The following is a 24,312-nucleotide window of genomic DNA, read 5'->3' as shown; positions in this document are numbered from 1 at the left end:
AGTCAGGTATTTTCCTAAGTGATACTAGCAGTTCAGTTTCTTATTCCATGGGATCTAGATTCATTTTAAAAACATTTTTGAGATTTATTTTTTTGTGTATATGGGTGTTTTGCTTGCCTGTATGTTTGTGCACCATATGTGTGTAGTGCCCAAGGAGGCCAAAAGGGGGCACTGGATACCCTTGGGACTGGAGTTAAGACACTCTGAGCCCCCATGTAGGTGCTGAGAATTGAATCCAGGTCCTCTAGAAGAGCAGTTGGTGCTCTTGACCACTGAGCCATCTCTCCAGTCCCTAGATACATTTTAAAACTAGTACTGCTTATTAAAAAGTCCCTATTTTCTTAATTTATTGGACATATAATGTCTGTTCCATACAAATATTCAGTGTGGACTTGGGTCTTGTTTCTTGTTCTGTTCCACTGGTGAGTATGCCTATTGCCACACCTACATTCTAGTGTTATAATGTCATGAACTTGGATCTCTCAGGAAGGTCCTCCTGAGAAGTCTTAGTTATTCTATGGCCAGAAGTCTTAGACACCCTGGGACCTGGACACAGTCACATAAATTTGAAAATAGGTTATCAACTATTACATGAAAAATTCTTTTAGGATTTTTTTTAATGGGAATTGCAATGATTCAAAATGACATCTTTAGGAATATTACATTTTCCTATTAAATCAGCATCCTGTATCCACTTATATATTCTGCAGAAATGGGTTTAGTGCTCTCTCTGCTCCTCTGTGTGCTCATTCTTCTCGCTGCTGGTTCAGAAAGCCCAGCAAAAGCAACTTCAGGGAGTAAGAGTTTATTTCCTCCCGGTGTGACGGTTCAGTCCATTGTGGCAGGAAGCACAAGGCAGCAACAGCTGGTCACATTGTGTCCCCTGACAGAGCCAGAAAGCAAAGGGAGGTGAGCGCTGGTGGTCACCTTACTTCCCTTTTTTATTATTTAGTAAGGATGCCCCCATCCCCCCTCCATAAAACTGTTCCACCCATAGTTAGTGTGGGGCTTACTACCTGAATGAACCTGACCTAGAAACTCCCTCACATCATACCCAGAAGTCTGTCCCTGGGTGATTCTAGGTTCTGTCAAGATGACTATTAAACATCAGAACCCCCCCCCCCTTTAAGTGGTGAACCAGGTCCACATACTAAGCATATGCCCTACAACCGATCTATGCCCCCAGCCCTCTTCTCAAGCCTATGATTGTACTTTATTTTTCTTATTGAATTTCCAAGGACCCGAAAGTGGCATCTTTCTCTTACTCAATATTTCTATTGGAATGGCAACCCTTGTTTTCCCATTGAGAAATTGTCTGCACTGAGTATAGGGTAGGTGTCCTATCGCTAGGCAGGCAGTCTCTTACATTAAAAACAATTGGGGGGGAGGGTTGGTTTTTTGTTTTTGCCTTTCGAGACAGGATTTCTCTGTGTAGTTTTGAAGTCTGTCCTGGAACTTGCTCTGTAGAACAGGCTGACCTCAAACTTACAGAGACCTAACTGCCTTTATTTCCTGAGTGCTGGGAGTAAAGGCATGTGCCACCACTACCCAACTAAGACACTTTTTAATTATGAGTTCATACAAAAGCTAGTCATTTTCCCTCTTTAATATTTGTGGTGTGTTTCACCCATAGATTTTCCTAATTATATTAACAGTTACTTGGTATAAATCCAGTTTGTCATGGTTTACGTTCCTGCCTTGTTGAATTCAGTCGGCAAATATTTGCTTTAGGATATTTGTATCTACCTATTTGAGCTTTGGAGTTTGTTATGTTTGATTTGGTTTTAAAAAGAGACATGTATTTTTATTATTATATACATGTTATATGTGTGTGGGGACATGTGTGCATATGAGTGTAGTGCCCACAAAGATACCCTAGAGCTGAAATTACAGGCAATTTTTAGTTGCCCACTATAGATACTGGGAAATGAGCTCCAGTCCTCTGCAAGAGCAATATATATATATATATATATATATATATATATATATATATATATATTTAGCTTTGTTTTTTTTCCATGGTATTTATTGAGCTCTACACTTTTCTCTGCTCACCTCCCTGCCTTTCCCCTTCCCTCTTCAATCCTCTCCCAAGGTCCCCATGCTCCCAATTTACTCAGGAGATTTTGTCTTTTTATACTTTCTACTTCCCATGTAGATTAGATCTATGTAAGTCTCTCTTAGTGTCCTCATTGTTGTCTAAGTTCTCTGGGATTGTGGTTCGTAGGCTGACTTTCTTTGCTTTATGTTTAAAAACCACCTATAAGTGAGTACATGTGATAATTGTCTTTCTGTGTCTGGGTTACCTCACTCAAAATAATGTTTTCTAGTTCCATCCATTTTCCTGCAAAATGCAAGCTGTCGTTATTTTTTTCTGCTGTGTAGTACTCCATTATGTAAATGTACCACATTTTCCTTATCCATTCTTCTATTGAGGGACATTTAGGTTGTTTTCAGGTTCTGGCTATGACAAACAAACCTGCTATGAACATAGTTGAGCACATATCCTTGTGGCACAACTGAGCATCCTTTGGATATATACCCAAAAGTGGTATTACTGGGTCTTAAGAAAGGTTGTTTCCTAATTTTCTGAGAAATCGCCACACTGACATCCAAAGGGACTGTACCAGCTTGCATTCCCACCAGCAATGCAGAAGTGTTCCCTTTATCCCACAACCTCTCCAGCATAAGTTGTCATCAGTGTTTTTGATCTTGGCCATTCTTTCAGGTATAAGATGGGATCTCAGAGTTGTTTTGATTTGCATTTCTCTGATGACTAAGGATGTTGAACATTTCCTTAAGTGTTTTTCAGCCATTTTAGATTCCTCTGTTGAGAGTTCTCTGTTTAGGTCTGTACTCCTTTTTTTTTTATTGGATTATGTGATCTTTTGGTGTCCCATTTCTTGAGTTCTTCATATATTTTGGAGATCAGACCTCTGTCTAATGTGGGGTTAGTGAAGATCTTTTCCCATTCTGTTTCTTGTTTGTTTGTTTGTTTGTTTGGTTTTCGAGACAGCGTTTCTCTGTAGTTTTTGGTGCCTGTCCTGGAACTAGCTCTTGTAGACTAGGCTGGCCTCGAACTCACAGACATTCGCCTGCCTCTGCCTCCCGAGTCCTGGGATTAAAGGTATGTACCACCACTGCCCGACTCTTTTCCCATTCTGTAGGCTGTCATTTTGTCTTGTTGACCGTGTCATTTGCTTTACAGAAGCTTTTAAGTTTCAGGAGGTTCCATTTATTAATTGTTTCTCTCAGTGTCTGTGCTGCTGGGGTTCTATTTAGGAAGTGGTTCCCTGTGCCAATGCATTCAAGTGTACTTCCCAGTTTTTCTTCTATAAGGTTCAGTGTGACGGGCTTTATGTTGAGGTTTTTGATTCATTTGGACTTGAGTTTTGTGCATGGTGATAGGTATGGGTCTATTTTCATTTTTTCTACATGTTGGTATCCAGTTATGCCAGCACCACTTGTTAAACATGCTTTTTTTCCATTTGATATTTTTTACTCCTTTATCAAATATCAGGTGTTTGATGATGTGTGAATTGATATCCGAGTCTTCTATTTGGTTCCATTGGTCCTCCTGTCTGTTCTTATGCCAGTACCAGACTGTTTTCAGTACTGTAGCTCTGTAGTAGAATTTGAAGTCAGGGATTGTGATGTCTCCAGACATTCTTTTATTGTCCAGGATTGTTTTGGCTATCCTGGGTTTTTTGCTTTTCCAAATAAAGTTGAGTACCGTTCTTTCGAGGTCTTTGAAAAAATTTGCTGGGATTTTGATGGGCATTGCATTGAAGCAATATATATTTTTAACTGCTGAGCCATCTCTCCAGCCTCCTCCTCTTTTTTTCCCTTTTCTTTTGAGACAAGATTTCACTATGTAGGCCTGGATGATCTAGAACTTTCTGTATGGACCATGATATGGCTTCAAACTCAGAAATATGCCTATGTCTGCCTTTCACGTGCTGGAATAAAAGGCAAACACCAACATGTAGGCTCTTGTCTCGGAGCTGCTCAGTCCCAAATACCCAGCAGCTGCTTCCCAAATTATCACACAGAGGCTTAATATTACTTACAAATGCTCGACCAATAGCTCAGGCTTATTATTAACTAGCTCTTACATTTTAAGTTAACTTGTATTCCTTATTTATGCTCTGTCATGTGGCGGTACCTTTTCTCAGTACAGTATGCCCATCTTATTCTTTTTGCATCTGGCTGATGTCTTCTGACTCTGCCCTCCTCCTTCCCATCATCCTTAGTTTGGTAACCCCACCTATACTTCATGCCTGGCTACTGGCCAATCCACGTTTTATTAAACCAATTCAAGTGACAAATCTTCACAGTGTACAAGAGGATTGTTCCATGGTACCAACATGCCCAGTGTACTTTAATTTTGTTATTAGTGCAACACCAGATTTATGAAAACAAGTCACAGGATGATATCTCTTTTCCAGTTCTTTGAAAGTGTTTACCTAAGATTGGGATAATTTGTTCCTTGAAAGTTTTAATAGCACTCATATGGAAAGCCTCTGAGCCCAGTGTTTTAGGTGAGGTCTTGAACAACTACTTTATATCTTCTGGTAGCTATACAAATATTTAGGGTTTTTGTTTCTTCTTGAGTCAGTTTTAGTAAGATGTAATTTTGAAAGTTTTTTTATAATTGAGACCATACATATGTGTATATGTGTATGCATGCATGCATGCATGTATGCATGTATGTATAGTTTATACTTGAAACAGGGTCTCACTCTATAACACATGCTGGCCTCAAACTTATGATATAGTTTAGGCTGGCCTCCAAGCATGATGATCTCCCTGCCTAACCCAGCAAGTGCTGAGATTGTAGACACGAGCCACCAGTCAGTACTTTCCTTCTGGATACCTCTTGTCATTTGTGTCGGTGTGTTGTGTAGTAGGGCTTTCCAGTTGATCCTGTCCCTGCCTCCAGTCTTGCATAAGAGCATGGAATTATGGACCAGAGTCACTGTATCTAGGTTTTCACATGGATACCAGAAAACAAAGTTGGATTGTCAGGGTTGTACAGTTGATGAGCCACTGTGGTGGTTTGGAAGAAAATGGCTCTCACAGGCTCATAGGAAGTGGCACTATTAGGATGTGTGACCTTGTTGGAGTAGGTGTGGCCTTGCTGGAGGAAATGTGTCACTGGGAGCTTTGAGGTTTCAGAAGCTCAAGTCAGGCCTAGTGACTCACTGTCTCTTCCTGTTGCCCGAGGATCCAGATGTAGAACTCTCAGCTGCTCTCCAGTACCATGTCTGCCCGCATGCCACCATGTTTCCCACCATGATGGACAAAACCTCTGAAACTGTAAGCCAGCATCAATTAAATGTTTTCCTTTTTAAGAGTTGTGATCATGGTGTCTCTTCAGCAGAACCCTAATGTGGACAGCCATCTCACTGACCCAGTGATTGTCTTCTTAATAACTGTGTTATCTCTAATTATGACAGCTTTTGGTTAAAATCATTTAATTGTATCTTTAAAAAATCTGATCAGTCAGGGGCTGGAGAGATGGCTCAGAGGTTAAGAGCATTGACTGCTGAGGTACTGAGTTCAATTCCCAGCAACCACATGGTGGCTCACAGACATTTGTAATGAGATCTTGTGCCCTCTTCTGGAGTGCAGGCATATATGCAAGCCAAACACTGTATACATAATAAATAAGTAAATAAAATCTTCATCAGTCTTATCATAAGTGTTTTTGCCCTATTCATCATTGTTCCGCTGTTTTGTATTATATACATTTTTGTTTGCATTAAAAACCCTTCTATAGTGCTGGAGTTAGTCTGATATCCATTCTCTCTCCAGCTCACCCACAGTCTTCCCATTTTCTCTTTTTGAAACAGGGTCTCACTGTGTAGCACAGGCTGTTCTTCCTGCCTCTGTTTCCCGAGTGCTGGGAACAAAGGCGTATGCCATCACCTTCAGTTCTAAGAACTCCAAGAGTAACTAATAGTTTTGGACCCACGACTCTCCTCACAGGATTCTGTAAAATATCAATTTCCCTTACATTATTGTCCTGTTACGGCTCGCAAAAAGTGGCACGAAGTCCTTTCATCATTCATTTCTTGGTGGCTTTAACTTGCATTTTTCTCTATAGCCCTTGAGTTATTCATCAGTGTTTGGGGAAGCTTTTGTTTTTGTTTTTGGAGACAAGGTCTCACACATTTGCCTAGACTGGATTTGAGCTCGTGATCCCCCAGCCTCAGCTTCACAGGTCTATGTCAGCATGCCAGCTCTGGCAGCTCATTTTGAAATTCCAAATACAGAAGGATTTTGCTGTCTTCTCTTGTTATAATTTGTTTTGTTTTGTTTAGAGACAGGGTGTCTACAGAGCCCTAGCTATCTTGGAACTCACTGTGCTGACCAGTCTGGCCTTGAACTTACAGAGACCTGGCTGCCTCTGCCCTTGTTGGAACTAAGGGTGTGCATCACCACCCCCGGCTTTGTGATAGCTTCTTACTGAGGCAGTACAACCACAGAGTGTGATGTTTTGTTCTTGGAAATCTGCCGGCACTTGCCTTGGGGCCAACTAAGTGATGCATTTTTATAAATATTCTCTGTGTGTGTCCTTGCTGGTTTTGTGTGTCAGCTTGACACAAGTTAGTGTCATCAGAGAGGAAGAAGCCTCAGGTGAGGGAAGATCTCCACGAGAGCCAGCTGTCAGGCATTTTCTCAATTTGTCATCAGTTGGGTAGGGCCCTATCCATTGTGGGTGGTGCCATCCCTGGGCTGGTAGTCCTGGGTTCTATAACAAAGCAGGCTGAACAAGCCATACAAAGTAAGGCAGTAAGCAGCATCCCTCCATGGCCTCTGCATTGGCTCCTGCCTTCGGGTTCCAGCCCTGCTTGAGCTCCTGTCCTGACTTCCTCTATTGATGCATTATGATGTGGATGCATAAGCCAGATAAACCCTTTCTTCACCACCTTACCTTTTTGTCATGGTGTTTCATTGCAGCAGTAGAAACCCTGTGTAGGGCATCGTGTGCCAGAAGACTAGGTTCCCTCTAGTTGTCCACTGGGTGTATGGGGCTGAATCTGTAATGAATGGAGTAGAATGATTTTAGTCCCTCAAGTGCTTTCTCAAAGTCACTATTTTGTCAATTTATACATATATAGGTTCAGAGCTCAAGAGAAAATGTCTCGCTTAAACAGCATAATTTATAAATTGTAGAAAAAAAAACCCACAAAAGTAGGAAGGGGGTTATCTATTAAGAGAAGAGAAGGTTAAAGGTTAGAGTCTGAAGCACGATTAATAAACTCAGAGAAAGAAACTGGGGTTCAACCTGAAGGTCAGAAAAGCAAAATAGCCAGCCACTCTCTTACCTCAACCTCAGTCTGAAGATGGTGATCCTGCCTCCCAGAATCTCAGAATGAGACTATGTCTGAGAGTTGTTTCCTCCCATTTTGTAATCCTCTCTAGTTCCAGGATTAATGCCCTGCATAACTGGGATTAAAGGTATGCACTGTTTTTCTATTTTCTATGGCAACTAGTGTGGTTACTGAGATTAAAGGTGTGTATTACCACTGCCTGACTGTAAGGCTGACCAGTGTGGCAAGCTTTATTTATTAAAATACAATAGAAATGCCACTACAAGAGTCAATTAATACTCTCTAATTTGTTTTCAAGGGGTCGTGGCTAGAGGACAAAACCAGGGCCATAATCCATCTGCATACCCCTCAGATCCACTTCCAACATCCAACACATTAACTAGCTGACACAAGGAAGGGAGCGAGGAGAAGGCAGTCTCCTTACCGCGCTGTCAGAGTTAGTAAGTTAGATGTACCTTTTATAGCATCTCCAGGGTGAGGTGAAGCTGGTGAAGGAACAGGTACCAACCGACTTCCAGGAAAGGGAACATCATCACTTAGTTTCCAGTGTGTCCGCAAATTACATTGCATACTGTAACTTTGTCTGAGGATGCCCCAATTCCCACCTGTAGTTCTTCTCTTGTCTAACGCTTCCAAACATAATGAAAAGAGTTTTATACTAAATCCATAGGAAGTGAGAGATGGTTCACACTTGCTCGGGGGGAAAATAAAACCTATGATGAAAATCTATCCATTTTAATTAATAGTGCTATATAAAAGCATGTGTTTCCTTATTTGATGAGTACATGTCCATATAAAATGTGCAAAATTCTCCTGGTGGTGAACATCTGTTAAAATAAGAATTCAGAGCACTGTTGAGGTTTGTGTAATTCTGATAAAGGAACTACGTAATTGCATTCTAGCAACTTACTCTTACACACAGGAAAAATGGTTCTGGCTTAAAAATTTAAGGGTGGACCCATTCTAGCGGCAATGAAATATGCATGGTAGATAGAGTGGATTAGCAAAGGGAGAGACGCTGTATGAGCATCCCTGATCACGTGTGACTTGTGGGCTCTTGAAATACACTTCAAATTGAGATGGACTTTAAGTGTAATACACACGTCAGATTTCAAAGAATTAGAAAAAAAAAAAGAATGTAAACTACCTTACTAATAATTATTTTACAGTGATTTCGGTTTGGCTTGAATATATTATGAAATGAGTTGTGTCTGTTCTTGTACTTTGTGATACTAGACAGAGTTCAATTACATGTGCACAGTGCCTTGTATTCTATTTCTATTCCATTAGTGGCTCCTGAGATGGATGAGCTATATAGAATTTAAGGTACAAATGAATAGTACAAAAATGATCATGAACAAGGACTTAGGAGTTTTGTTTCTAGTATTCTAAGACGAAAACTACTGGGTTTTGAAACTCTGGTCTCCAGTTTTCTGAATTTTATCTGAGTTCATAAGTGAAGGAGTCAAACCTAATATATTCAGTAGTATTTGTTCTACAAAATATATGTAACGAATGTTTACTTTCAGCCAGGCACCGTGGTAAGTGCCAGAAATCTCATCACTCAGAGGAGTGAGGCAGATGGTTCATCACGACTTTGAGGCTAGCCTGCGCTACATAGTGATCTCAAGGCTAGCCAGGGCCGTGTAGCAAGTTTCTGTTTCAAAATCTAAAGTGAATAAAGGGGAGGACTTATTCCTCACGTCACTTTAACACCTCATGAACTGAGCAAGCCCTAACCAGCTGGACTGATGGGTAGTGGCCATTTGTAGACCTCACTTTCCTGGGAGGGTAAAGCTCTTGGAAACCCTGATATCCCCTGACCATGTATAGAATTCCTACTACGTAGAGGAGAAATTACTGTCAAGATCACATCTTGCCTTTTCCTCCACAGATATTACATCAATAGCTCGGACTATTCCATTCTTAGTACCAGGAGTTCTGTAAGTATTGACTGTTTTTAAAGAATGTTAGTATTTCTGAGCCCTCAAAGGGTTATTCATTCTGTTTTACAGCTGTGTCATCTGTATCTCCTTTTTCTTCCCATCACCTTACTGTTGGTACCCTCTCTGGTACATGTCCTTAAATATGTTCATAGTGCCATTTCTCACATGGCTTGGGTCTAGAACCCTGTCTCCAGATGGGGAGGGAATGAGGAAAGGACAGACATGTATGGGAAGGCTGTGGCCAGGTGGGCCATACACTCTAATAGAGCTGCCCCTACTAACACAACAACCTGGAACCTCAACCAGCCTGCTTATTCTGCACAGCACAGCACTCATAATGCCAGCGTTTAGGAAGCAGAAGCAGGCGGATCGCTGTGAGTTCCAGGCCAGCCAGGTCTACACAGAGAAATCCTGTCTTGAGAAACAAAACAAAATAAAACAAAAGGCCAAAAACCAAAAAAATAAATAAATTTTAAAAAGGCAGTGCTATTTTATGTATTTCGTGGTTTAACAGTCACAAAAAGGTGTTATGATATATACATATGTTATACATATTATGTTGCCTATTGAGAAATAGAATAACTGCTATTCAACAGATGTAAACTTACAACCCATGTAAACCAGCACTATAAATGTAGGGTCCTCTCATCTATAGACCTTAGTCTCTTTATTACTTTTTAAAAAAATGAAACAGCATATCTTGTTCAATTCTCTCTTTTTAAAAAGTTTTATGTATACAAGTATTTACCTGCATACATGTATTATACCACCTTTGTGCACTAGCCTTGGAGGCCAGAAGACGGCATTGGAACCCCTGGAAGCTGCAGTTAAAGGCAGTTAGTTGTGAGCCGTCATATGGATGCAGAGAACCAACCCTGCAAGAGCTGCAAGGGCTCTTAGTGGCAGAGCCATCTCTCTAGCCCAGTAGTTCATTTCTCGTAATCTGTCTACTTGCACTGATAATTTATTTTACACTGAATTCAAATGTTGCTTATTCATTTATTTTTGATATGCATATGCGCACATTTTTCATTGTGTTAAAATTGTCTCCTCTGTGTAGCCTTTTGTTTCTCTTCAGGACTCTTCTGGTGACTTTGAAAGTTTTAGGCCAGCCCAGACAGTTAGAAATGCAAGTGATAACGCTGTGGGCTTGAGACAGAATTTGTCTTCCAGGAACCTAATTTTGCTCTTAAGTCTTCCAATTGGCTATGGAGAGTATGTTCTCATTCTTAAAATTGATTACAGATGTAAACCATATCTACAAATTGCTGTAACTAGTCAAGTTGACAGGAAAATCTAGGACATTCCATTCTAGGACATAGATTTTGTTTTTTTATTGGAAAAAAATCTATTTATTTGTTTATTCTCTTTGGGTGTGTACATGTTCACCTGTGTACAAACATTTGTTCGGGTGCATATGTTTATACGTGTTCATGTGGAGGCCAGAGGTCAACATTGCATGTATCCCTCAATCACTCTACACCTCCCCTTTTAAAAATGATTTGTTTAGTTTGTATGAATTTTTTGCCTGCATGTATATATACTGTGTGTATGTCTCATGCCTGGAGAGGTCAGAAGAGTGAAAATGGACGCTAAAAAGAAATCCCACACTAGCTCAGAACGGAGTATAATAAAGGATTATTTATTTAGGGGTAGACTCACAAATCACAGTCCTCTGCTCCAACGGGGAACAGCAACCGAATCCTGCAGCTGGAAGGGAGGCCAGACGCATGTTTTACATGGGCATTTATAGTATAAATGCCACGCCAAAGTGGGCGGGTAACTTAAAGGCTACTGGCCGTGGGAATTCCTATAGCAGAAGAGGATGTTGGGTCCCTTAGAAGTGAAGTCAGGGATGCTGTGGAACACCACCGGGTCCTCTGCAAGAGAAGCAAGTGTTCTCAATCCCGAATGGTCTCTCCAGTCCTGTTGTTTCTGAGACAGTCTCTCACTGAAGCTTGTGTTCTCTGACTGGCTAGACTACCTAGGCAGCAAGGATCAGGGATTCTTCCGTCTCTGTGACCACAATGCTGGGATCACAGATATTGCTCCCCTACCGGGCTTTTTATACGTGTGTTGGGGATCGACTTCAGATCTCCATGCTTGCGCAGTAAGCACTTTCCCAACCAACCAAGCTATCTCTCAAGGCCTTTAGGGAAATCTTGGTCTGTTTGTTTGTTTAATAATTGTAGGTCCAGGAGAAGCCGCAAAGAAATATGGGTGATACCTTTCACTTAGCTCCTCTCAATAGTAACATCTTGTATCGAATACTCAAACCAGGGGACACTGGCACAGTATTTAGTCCGATTTGTTTCCCCATGCACACACTTGAACACACAGCTCCTTGCAGGTTTATCCCACGCGTTGCTTTGTGTAATCCCTGCCACAGTTACGCTACAGAAACTGCTCTGGCACTACAAGGCTCCCTTCTGCTGTTCTCTTACAAAATACACTTGATACTCCAATTCTGTTACCACAAGCCAGTTCTCCTTTTCTAGATTTTGCTATTCGTGCGTGTGTAAAATGTTTACAGTTACATCAAAACATCCTAACACCCTTCTGAAATGGGTTTTTCCTACCATCATTCCATCCAGGGCCATCCAAATTATACATTCAGTAGTCGATCCCTCTTCTGCTTTGCTGGGAATTAAACCCAGGGCCTCAAGCTTCATCTTTGTTCCGTTTTATCATCGCTTCCCTTTTCTCTTTTACTTGTTCTTTGACAATTTTACTTGTGTACACACTGATAAATCTATCCCAGATCCTCCTGTCACTTCCTGTTGCCATTCCCCCAGCTTGTTTCTCCACCACCTTCATTGTCCTTGATTTTTTTTTTTTTTTTTTTTTTTTTTAGACCCCACTGAGTCTACTTAGCGCTTCCCCGCGGGACGTCTGCTGGTTATGGTGGCTTTGTCTTGGGCAGGGTAGCCGTAACCACAGCAGTCGCGTCCAGAAGCCAGCGACCCACAGGACTCGCTCCACCCTCCAGCTCTGTCCTTTCCATCTCCTCTTCCTCTGGAACCTGTGGGGGTTTGAGCATCGAGGGCTGAAGACCCAGCCGTCCCTTCTCAGCTCTGTGACTACGTGTGACTCTCTGCATTAACTTCTGCTGTTGGGTAAATCTGGATAAATCTGCACTCTTCCACAGATACATACCATCGTACTCCTCACGCCCCCCTTCTCTGACAACTGTGGGACTTGGCTGTGATCCCCTTCCCGTTGATTTTTCTCTTTAAAGGGATTTCATTGGACTTGTAGTTTGATTGGTTATTATGTTCGTGGGGGGAGGGGCACAAGCCATGGCATTCCTAAGAAAGTCAGAGGACAGCTTTTGTGGGTTGTGGGGTTCACCTCAGGTTGCCAGACTAGAGATAAGCACCTTTACCAGTTGAGCCACCTTAAAAAAACAAACAAGCCCAGTTTAAGTTAAAAAAAAAAAAAGCATGAAATTATCTTTCCCTTTCATTAAGATTGGAAGAGTAGTTAAAAATAACTCAGACTGGCAATGGTGGCGTACGACTTTAATCCCAGCACTCGGGAGGCAGAGGCAGACAGATGTCTTTGAGTTCGAGGCCAGCCTGGTCTACAAGAGCTAGTTCCAGGACAGACTCCAAAGCTACAGAGAAGTCCTGTTTCCAAAAATAAACAAACAAACAAAAAAGGACACAGAATGCCTTCCACACCAGCTCCCCTGTCGCAGATTCTCCTTCCTCAGCCTGTATTTTTCTTCCTGCCCAGTTGCATTTCTCTTCTAAGCGTTTCTATCCAGTCTTCTGGCTGGCTGGTTCTGAAATTCATCGATCTGTAGTGCTGTTCCCCCGGGGAGGGGGTGAGGTAGTGGAGGTGTGAGGGGGAGTGGGGTGTGCTCATCTCAACCTGCTAAGAACACAGGGATTTTGAAAAATTTTGTCACTGAGCTTAACTACTGATTTCCAGTAGGGATTTCTTTTGCTGTTGACTTTGGGTTTGAATGTTTCTGGTTCTATCCTAGAAGTTTTTTTTTTTTTTTTTTTAAGCATCACTATTTTTTTAAATATTTATTTATTTATTATGTATACAATATTCTGTCTGTGTGTATGTCAGCAGGCCAGAAGAGGGCACCAGACCTCATTACAGATGGTTGTGAGAGACTTCACAAGAAGCAACTTAAGGAAGGGAAGGGTTATTTTATGGTTTACACTTCAAGAAGATACATTCCATCACAGTGGGCATGGGGCAGCGTGGGAGGCTGGCTGGCTGCATCCACAGTCTGGAAGTAGAGAGTGAGGAGCAAGTGAGGCCTGGTCATACCTCAAGGTCCCAGTTAAGTGACCCACTTAACTTGGGTCTAGTAAGACCCAATAATCCTAAAACTGTCCCAGGCAGCACAGCAAGTGGGACCAAAAGTGGGAGGGGGCAGTTCACTCTCAAACCACAACATGGGTGTGCGAGTCCAGGTTCTCTAAAGGATTTTTCAGGTTTATTGTACCGGCTTACAGGCTGTGGTCTGGGTAGTTCAACAATGGCTGTCTCCTGATGGAAAAGCCAAGGGACCCGGTAGTTGTTCAGTCTGAAAGACTGGATGTCTCAGCAGTTCCAGTCTGGGCCAGAGTCCTAGGGAAGTCCTAAAGAGTTGCCGGTCTTCAGACCACACTGGAACCCTGAAGAAGTGGGTTCTAACACCAGCAAAGGAATGCCTCAGGAATAGGATGGACAAATTTATCAATGAAGAGTGAGGGTAAGCAGGCAAAAAGCAAAAGCTCCCTTCTTCCATGTCCTTTTATGTGGGCTGCCACCAGATTTAAGGGGGTCTTCATATTTCAAAAGAGCTAATCAAGAAAATCCCTCACAGGTGTGCCCTGCTGCTTAGGTTTTAGTTGATTGTAGATGTAGTCAAGTTGACAACCAAAATTAGCCATCACATTAGTGACTTACAAAAATTATTTCTTACTATAAATGTTATTTTCTTTCTAGGAAATCTTTTTTTTTTTTTCTCTTAAAGAAGTCTCCTTTTTTTCTGGGAGATGTTCTCTGCTGTTGTTTTATTCTCATACTGACAACTGAGTTTGTTTTCAAACATATTTCTTTTATATACATGTAAGACTGTAAGTTCCCTTTGAACTATTACTTAAACAATACGTGGCCATTTTTGATAACACCAAATGCTATCATTGGTTTTTTTGGGATTGGTGATTTACATTAGGATTGTTTTCTTTAAAGAATCATTCAGAAGTCCACTTGGCTGGATTCATTTTTGCTTTAAGATTACAGACACTCTAGGAATTTTTTCCACATATGAGTATATGAACTTCTAATTTTTATTTGCTAGTATTGAAAGGAATAGCTGTATTATAATAATTCATTGAGGTTCATGAAGACTTTCTTTATAAATGTGGTCAGTGTGGGTAAATTACTTATGTGAGAGTGAAAAAGAAAGTATATATTTTATATTGGTTTTAACCTTTATAACCTATCAAAATACCATTCCCCTTTAAATGCTTAATAGAAAATTTTAACTTGATTTATTATTGCATGGTGTGTATGTGTGTGTGTATGTGTGTGTGGTATGTGTGTAGTCTGTGTGTTTGTGTATGTGTGGTGTATGTGTGTTTATGTGTGTATGTGGTGTTTGTGTGTATGTGTGTGGTGTGTGTGTGGTGTCTGTGGTATGTGTGTGATGTGTGTATAGTGTGTATAGTCTGTGTGTGCTTGTGTGTATGCGTGGTGTGTGTGTATTCGTGTGTGTGTGTGTAGTCTGTGTGTGTGTGTTTATGTGTTTGTGTGTGGTATGTGTGTATATATATATATATTGCATGTGTATGGTGTGTGTGTGTGTTTTAGTATTTTTGGAGGGCAGAAGAGGAAGTACGATCCCATGAACTGGAGTGACAGGTACTGAGGAGCCTGATGTGGATGCTGGGAACTGAACCCCGGGCCTTTGCAAGAGGAGCCGTCTCTCCAGCCACGAGTGTGTCGATTGCTGATGTGTGACAAGCATTCCTTGTTGTTTTGACATTTTATTTTGCACAATATCAATATAACTGAATCTTAGTTGTTTTTTTTAAAGTAATACAAACCAGAAAATTGAACTTATAACTGAAAACGAGATGAACAGTGTTTGTTTTGTTAACATGAACTTTCATCTCATTTCTTAGATTCGGCTAGAGTATGAAGGAACATCTTTTTCATCATGGAGCGTACCAGAGAGTTGTAAAGTTCAAAATTCACAGTAAGATTTTCCCCCATGTATACATCCATTCCATCCCTACAATGTGTAAACCAGCATTCACTCACATAATGTAGATATTCAGACTCAATGTTCTGACTTCATGTAAATTTTCTTCCAGGAAACACAGGCAAAAAAAAAAAAAAAGGCTACCTTACTTTGAAAATAGATGTAAAGCCAGGCGGAGGTGGTACACACCTTTAATCCCAGGGCAAATCTCAGTGAGTTTGAGGCCGTCCAGGTCTACAAAGCGAGTTCTAAGACAGCCAAGACAGTTACACAGAGAAACCCTGTCTCAAAAATCCCCTCTCCACCCCCGCCAAAAATTAATTAATTAATTAATTAATTAATTAATTAAAAGAGGAAAAATAGAAGTAAAATGTGCTGTGGTGGCTTGAACGAGAAAGCCTGCTCCCCTCCAATAAGCTCGTATATTTGCACGCTTAGTCCCAAATTGGATTATTTGCAAGGATTAGGAGGTGCGTCCTTGTTGGGATACGTGCGTCCTGACTGGAGGAGGTGTGTCTCGTGAGGTGGGTTTTCACGTTTCACAAGCCCACACCTGGCCCAGCGTCTCTGCCTGCTGCCCGTGGATCAGGATGTAAAGCTCTCAGCTGCTGCGCTAGTGCCATGCCTGTCTGCTCCCCACTGTGATGATAGCAGACTAACTCTTTGAAACTGCAGGCAAGCCCTGCATTAAGTGCTTTCTTGTGTAAGACTTGCTTAGTCATGGTGTTTCTTCACAGCAATAGAACAGTAAGACAGTTGCTATGTTAGAGTTTTGTTTTTTTTTCATTTTTCTCTTTCTAGTATACAGTTAAATTGTTTAAGCTTAAAAGTTGTGTGGGGGTGGATTTTTTGTTTGCTAGTTTGTTTGTTTGTTTTTTTTGTTTTGTTTTGTTTTTTTTTTTTTTGAAACAGAGTTTCACTGTGTAACAGCTCTAGCTGTCCTGCTCTATAAACCAGTCTGGCCTCAAACTCACAGAGATCCACCTGCCTCTACATCCCAAATGCTGGGATTAAAGACATGCACCACCACTGCTCAGCGTGGGTGGATTTTTAATCAGGCTCATGTACATTTGTAATGGTCTCCTCTCTTCTGTTCTTTCTGAATACTAGGTCTCCCACAACAAAATTACATTGTGCTTCAGCTGGCATTCACACCATAAAACCAAATGTCGGAGGCCAAGTAAGTTGATTTTAGTGATCTTTTATTGAATTTTGAAAAATAATCATTGTTACATTCTCACTTGTTCTTTCCAATACAAACTGTCTTAAATAATTTTAGTCGTAACTACAAATTAGAGCTATTTTGATGGTGTGGGAGGTCCTTCTATGTGTTGCTTTTATTGGTTAATAAATAAAGAAACTGCTTTGGACCTATAGCAGGGCAGAACTTTGCTAGGCAGGGAAAACTAAGCTGAATGCTGGGAGAAAGAAGGACAGAGTCAGAGAAAAGCCATGGAGCCACTGGAGACAGATGCTGGGAACTTTACCCGCTAAGCCACAGTCACGTGGCAATACACAGATTAATAGAAATGGGTGAAATTAATACGTAGGAGTGCACCAACAAGAAGCTAGAGCTAATGGGCCAAGCAGTGATTTAAATAATATGGTTTCTGTGTGATTATTTCGGGTCTAAGCTATCCAGGCAGCTGGGAAGAACAAGCGACCTCAGCCAACATTTTGAAATTACTGTCAGGCTGTCATTTTTCATATCAGAGTATAAATTGTGAAATTATATCTAATTTTTACTTCAGTTTCATTTCTTTGTATGTGTTCATTCATTCATTCATTCATTCATTCATTCATGATGCTGGAGATTGAACCCAAGGCCTTGTGAATCCTTGGCAAGTACCGAGCCATTCAGCTAACACCTCAACCCTGCTGTTCAGCCTTTTCATCACTTAGTATGCCAGCCTCCTGACTGTTAGTGATGCTCTCAGAAGAATAGGTTGTTATGCCCAGATCCGTGGAGGAGACCGAGTCCCATATGTAAAATCAAAGAGCCTTTATTTTATACAACTTTGCAAACTCAGTCTCTCCATGTGTCCATCATATTGGAATCATCAGAGAGCCCCAAGCCCCAAGCTCAGTTAGAGTTGGGTTTTTATAGTAGTAAAGGTGGGAGTGAGGGATTTCTAAGGTTCAGGTCCCCTGATTTGCTGATGTTTGTCTAGGGGTGTCCTGGTGAGTACGTGCTGGCGAGTGATCCTATCTACAATGGTTGGAACATTAGGCATTTCCTTTGGATGGTCTGTTCTTGGGTGGTGCCTGGGTCATCTCAGTTTGTGGTCCTTCCTGCCACCAGGTATTTGCTTCAGTGTAAACTACTGAGACTCAGGCTCCATTAAGCTTATCAAGGCTGGGTCCTACACTGGCAGGTGATGATGGTTGGAAGTTAAGAACTTCCTCTTTGGGTGGTCTGTTTCTATTAAGCTTATCATGGTTGGCGCCTACAAAGTCTCAAGTCACACATTCCAATGGCAATACTCAGGACCAAAAGCAAACTGAAGACCCATCTTTTATTCCACTTCCCTTTTTTCAATTCAAGAAAGCACACGTGAATGCAAACGAATGACACCGGGTCTGCTGATTTAGAAAACAAACAGGTAGTCGGAACAACCCAAACCACTTCCACACATTGCCAAACATAACCTGTCCCCTGGGCGGTTGAGAATCACTGATCCAGAAGAGGAGCAGAAGCATACGTCCATGAGAAAAATAGGATAAACACAACAAGGATAGCAGTTGCCAGACATCTCCAAAATTTGCCATTCATTCCAGTAACTATAGAGACGCTGAGGAATTGAATACTGTCTGTATGTATATTATTGATTCTAGTCTAAAATCTATTTTCTCTACTCTTCGGTAAGTAACAGTTCTGTGATGCTCTCAGGCTTATATCCCTGTTGGTATCTATCTCAAATTTAACTTATTTTTTTTCTTTTGCATTTCTTTTTAGACCCAAGAAGAGGAACGCCATTTGAGTGTGGGTGATTCTCATATTTGCTTCTTGTGGTATTTTAAAGTTCTGTAAGTAATATACGCTACAAAGGTAATTAAAACTTTTATTTAGCTCCCACTTAAAAGAAATCACAGATTCATTATCCATATCATGATTAGCATACAAGCCTTTATCTACCAACCAAGCTGTTCTCAAATGTATTGCCAAAGCAGTATTGAATTAGAAGTTATAAAAATATCAACAACTACAATTTGAACACTTACTGCAGCTACATATCTGTCTGTCTGTCTGTCTGTTTTCATACAGGGTCTCTCTGTTTACCTCTGGCTGGCCTGGACTTAGCTTATAGACCAGGATGGCCTCCATTCTATGACAACCCTCTTGCCTTTGTTGCTGGCAGGCTGTGACCACACAGTATATACTATAACATCCAGATTCATTTTTTAAACACATTCTTTTTCTTGGTTTTCATAATGACTATAGATATGTAAGAATCGTCATCTTTATTTAATAGGTAAGGAATGGTTTAGCATCATGGTGAAGGCAGTATATATTTTATGGACAAATGAAATTTACACCTCTCTATCTACTTTGCACATGTTTTCTTAAAGCAAAGCTTCCTTCTGCTTCCTTAAAAAAAATCATTGTTAGGCCGGGCAGTGGTGGCGCACGCCTTTAATCCCAGCACCCGGGAGGCAGAGGCAGGCGGATCTCTGTGAGTTCGAGACCAGCCTGGTCTACAAGAGCTAGCTCCACGACAGGCTCTAAAGCTGCAGAGAAACCCTGTCTCGAAAAACCAAAAAAAAAAATCATTGTTTATGTGACTTATGTGACCATAAATGCTATAATCCACTTTACACTGGCTACATTAAGATTGGCCTGTGCCCTGGTCAGAAGCAATCAGAACACACATCTGCAGAAAATCATGACTATTGCCACTAGCTTCATCGTCTTCTTTGAATGGTCCCTTAACATCAACCTCTCCAGAGTCTCACTGAGGAGACAATTTGAGTCTCTGATACTCATGAAAATATAAGGATTCTGTCCTTTTTCTCAGTCACTAGCCTCCCCTCCATGGTTTCTGAAACTACTGAGCAATTGACAAGGGTAAATTTGGAAGTAAAGACTCCTGATAGGCCTGGATTGTGAAATAAGACCTCCCACTGTGACCAAATGGGCTACTTTCTGCTTCCCTTAAAGGAGAAAGCTTGGGAGCTACCAGAGAGGAAAACCTATCTCAATGGACCGAGTGCCTGTGTCCCCACCCAAGCTCCTATTTTAGCTGTTGGTGTGGGGCTTTGGGAAGTGATTAGGTCATAAGGATGGAACCCTTCTGGACAGCATTAGTGCCCTTATGTCAGAAACTCCCTACCCTATTCATAGTGAGACACCATCATCTATGAACTAGGAAGTGGCCTACTCCCGACAGTGGAGCCTGCAGCACGCGGATTGTGCACTTCCCAATGTTAAAGCCACCACTTATGAGTGAGTATATTTGTCTTTCTGGGTCTGGTTTACTTCACTCAGGATGGTTTTCTCCACTTCCATTCATTTGCCTGCGTCTTTAGATCCTGATTGTTTTCCCAGATTTTCCATTTCCAGAATTCCCTCAGTTTGTGTTTTCTTTATTGCCTCTATTTAGGTCTTTAAGTCTTGAGCCATTGCCTTCACCTGTTCGATTGCTCTTTCTTGGTTTTCTTTAAGGGATTTGTTGATTTCTTCCAATTTTTTGTTTGTCTTTTTCTCCATTTCTCCAAGGGAGCTTTTCATTTCCTCTTTAAGGGCCTCAAACATTCTCCTAGAGTTATTTTTTGGGGTCATTTTGTCCTGCTTCATCTGTGTTAGGATGTTCAGGTCTTGCTTTTATAAAGACGCTAGTTTCTGGAGATGCTGTATTGCTCTTTATGTTGTTGAGTGAAGTCTTACCCTGTTGTCTACTCATCTCTTCCTCCAATAGGTACAGGCCGAGCCTTTGCTTCAGGGGTGGTCTCTCTTTCTCCAATTGGTATAGTTGGGGGCTGTGAGTCCATTGATCGCTCCTCTAGTTGTAGTTAGGGCAGAGCCTCCGGTGATCTCTCTTCTAGCTGCAGGGGGTTCTAAGATTCAAGTGGTTGCTCGCCTAGGTGCAGGTGCTTCTGAGGCTCTATAGGTCATTGATGTAGCTGGGTATCATGTACAGAGAGTGATCAGGGCACAGGTACTTTTTCCCCAAGTAACTTCTCTCTATAGGTTTTGGAAGTCCTTGCGGCCAGGCTGTGCTGCTGCTGCTGCTGCTGTTGCTGTTGCTGCTGGGCCTTCCACTCCTCCTTCTCCCACTCCTCCTTCTCCCACTCCTCCTTCTTCCACTCCTCCTGGGTGGGGCCGCCCAGCCATGCCACCACTGCTCACCCTTCTGCTCCTCCCTGGCAGGGCCGCCTGACCCAGGAGAATTTCAAAGGAAACATTACTATGTTTGCCCAGCTGTCTCTACTCCATCCTGCACCAGTCAAAATGAATTCTGGTGTCCATTCTGGAGATGTGAAATGTGGGCCTCCTCTTGGAATGCTGGCAAGGACCCCTTTATAACAATATCAGCTTCTGTTAATAGTTCTTGCCCCAAACTCATATTCTGTAACCCTATTATAATCTAAGTTAAAGGCTGGGATGCTGCACACCCACAAACCTATAGCTCCTGGGACTTGGGAAGATCTTGGGGATTTAGGTTATCTGAGTCTGGTAATGACCATGGAATGGCATTTACTATATAGTGATCACAGGTTAGGACTCTGGTCCTCCCCATAGGACCTTTTTACATGACCTCCTTTGGCCTCTTACGTCCTTGCAACTTAGCTCCAAACTACCTAGATAATCCAAAATGCCACCTCACCAGGGAGGAACTCACTTTTTATATGGAGTTAGGTCTTCTGGCCACATAGCCAACTGTAATGCTCAGGACTGTGTCCCTCACCAACAGAACAGCTTGTCCCTGGGAGGCCCCCTCAGCCTAGGTGACCTTCAAGGGCTTGCAACTCAAATAGACAAAACTGCCTATTCATCAATATGACGAATATATATACTTTCACATGGTCTTCCAATACTCTTAACTTAAACAACTCCATCAAATAGTTACTCCAAGGGTCTTGGTATGCCTGTACCATGGGTTTATACCCATGTATATCAACTAGCTTTTTCGCCATGGGAAACTGACCCGAGATCTGTGTCTTAGTACAAATTGTCCCACGAATATATTATTATGATGGCCGAGCTGGCAGGAAACATTTGGACACTTGCCTGGGGCTATGATATAAGTGAGGAATGCCAATGTTCATCCTCCTTCTGCTGCTATGTATGCACACCATTATCAACATGGCTCCCCACAGTGGTATATCTATTTTATTTTTATTGTTTTGGTTTTTTCAAGACAGGGTTTCTCTATGTAGACCCAGCTGTCCTGAAACTCACTCTGTAAACCAGGCTGGCCTCAAACTCACAGAGATCTGTCTGCCTCTGCCTCCCAAGTGCTGGGATTAAAGGCATACACCACCACCACCCGTTCTTGGCATATTTATCTTAACTGATAAACCTCTATCAGTGTTTTGGCATCAAAAGTCTAAAGCTTGTGTTACCAGTCAGCCACTCCTGGTGTTGTATTTCCTATGAGCATAGACAGATGTATGACGGTGGGTCTCTCATCCTGGGATCACATGATGTTTTCACTATCCTGAAGTACTGGCACCCACATGCTCATTCTTCTCTCCTACATGGCCCACAGAAATCATGCTTCTTTTTTCTCATTAACTTTTCCAGAATAACATATAGTTGGAATTATATAGTATGTAGCCTTTCAGAATAGCTTGTTTTTTTTTTTAATTTAATAACATACACTTAAGACCCAAGAACCTCAGCCTTTGGTGATGATAAATGGATTAAAGATCCCTTGGTAAACAAGTAGATATATCTTAGGGTTTGTTTCATTTTTGTTTTATATTTAACAGTGAATTCTTTATAATTATGTAATAAAATGTAAAAAGACTATCCAAAGGTTTAGAAACATGTATCTCGCTCTTTCGACCATCTTGGCACTGGCAGAAGCCTGCTTGGGAACAGGACTTCTAAAAGGCGAACGTGTCTGGAGGGCTGTGGTACAAGGCCGTTCTTTGCTGGCTGTAAGTGAGGTCTCTGGTACCAAAGAGAGCATATAACTCTTCTTAAAAATTGAAGGTGTTTATGATGGAGATGAAACTGAACTCTACTTGGGCAAGAGTTGTGCTCATGTGTACAAAGCAAAAAGCAGCACAGTGGATCCTGGAGGCAAACCACACAAAACCAGAGTGACCTGGGAAAGGACACTCAGGTATGGAAACACTGGCATGGTTCATGCCAAATCCTGAAGCCATCTTCCTACAAAGGCCTTTGGACACAGCATCCATGTGATGCTGTACCCTTCCCGGATTTAAACTACTAAGTAAATAAATAAAAGTGGATTTGTGTTTAAAAAAACCCAAAGAAGCCTATATATTGAAAGTATAGTATTCTAACTAATGCTTACACCATGTTTATTAAAATGTATTTTATTTTTCTCCCAACAGAGACAATTTTGAAGATTTAACCCAGGTAACTCTTGTCAGTTTCGCATATCCATCACATGTCATTACTGTTTTCCGTTTATCATTTATGTGTCCAGGTGAGGAATTTCCCAGTGTACTTTTGTCATAAATTCTCCATAAAGTAGCAAGGCTCAGAGTGTGCTTTGAAGACCCCTTAGTTGGCCAGGAGGCCTAGTCAGGGAAGTTCAACCATATATTTACACAAGGTGGATTTTTTTCTCCAATATTCTTTTATTAAATAGCAGAAACATTATTCAAGTGTCTTCTTTTGAAACACTAAAGGAAATTGGAAACTATTAGCAAACTTTGTCTTGGTTGTTCTTATTTGGTAAAATATGCTCTTTTCACATATTTTATGAATATAATGTAGCATGTATCATGGCTTTATAAATTAGTATTATTTGATGTTGTCATTTTTATTACATGGTACATTTGATAAGTCTAACCTACAAAATACAAAAGCCTTACAGGACCCAGGTATGATTTGTAATTTGAGCAAACAGAAGGATGATGTAGGGGAATAAGAACTTTGAGGCCAGCTTGAGCTATAAAGCAAGATCTTGTCTCAAAACAAATTCCATGAAATTATTTAAAGACTGGAGATGTAGCTCGTTTGGTAGAGCACTTTCCTGGCTTGCACAAAGCCCTTGGTTCAATCCCCAGCACCATATAAACTGTGTGGTTACTAGTCCATGCCTGTGGCCCATGGATCAAGGGTGGTTCATGTCAGCACTCCAGAGACAAAGGTCCAGAGTTCAAGGTTATCTTCAGCAATACGGTGGGTTCAATCAACCGGTAATCTCAAATGTTATCAAGGATATAGAACAATCAGTTTTGGGCTACCCGGCAAGACCCTGTCTAAAACACTATACCCCAAAACAAAGGAGACATAATTACAGTTAGGCAAAATATATAATGCACAAAACTCTTTAATAATGTCTTTTAAATCTAGATTTTTCTAGATTTAACTGAGTTGACCCTAAAGGTGGCAAGGCCAAATTCTACTAAAGAGAGCGGGAAGAAATTCACAAATGTTCTGAAAAGCGCCAGCAGCAGATGGTCTCCTCTGAGTCCTTGCTGCCTTTGCAGAGCAAATGATGCTAATGATGTCCCAGCAGATCATGACTATCTGATCTCTAGCATCTCTTAATCTATGTTCTGGGCATACAGTAGCAGGCGGGACAAGTCCCTACCCTCATTATTGTGTCGTTACAGCTTGTTTAAAAGCATTATACAAAGCTGCTTATTCAATTTATAAATCCGCTAT

At 41.3% G+C, this 24,312-nt stretch overlaps 1 protein-coding gene and 1 pseudogene across 1 annotated transcript in view; both read left to right on the top strand.

The window, feature by feature from the left end:
* Positions 1–712: 712 nt before the first annotated feature.
* Positions 713–24,312, top strand: part of Catspere (catsper channel auxiliary subunit epsilon) — a 95,310-nt gene continuing 71,710 nt past the window's right edge. The window contains exons 1-6 of the mRNA XM_042054003.1: positions 713–909; positions 9,235–9,283; positions 15,421–15,494; positions 16,611–16,684; positions 18,467–18,527; positions 23,028–23,052. Of these exons, the coding sequence (XP_041909937.1) occupies positions 713–909; positions 9,235–9,283; positions 15,421–15,494; positions 16,611–16,684; positions 18,467–18,527; positions 23,028–23,052 (480 nt within the window). The remainder of the gene's footprint in view (positions 910–9,234; positions 9,284–15,420; positions 15,495–16,610; positions 16,685–18,466; positions 18,528–23,027; positions 23,053–24,312) is intronic.
* On the top strand, positions 20,908–22,895 carry LOC119827269 (annotated as a pseudogene).

This window comes from Arvicola amphibius, chromosome 12, assembly GCF_903992535.2.
Source record: "Arvicola amphibius chromosome 12, mArvAmp1.2, whole genome shotgun sequence".
In the NCBI taxonomy this organism is placed as follows: Eukaryota; Metazoa; Chordata; class Mammalia; order Rodentia; family Cricetidae; genus Arvicola; species Arvicola amphibius.
Note: the sequence above shows the minus strand (reverse complement) of the source record. Positions and strands in the feature narration are given on the sequence as shown.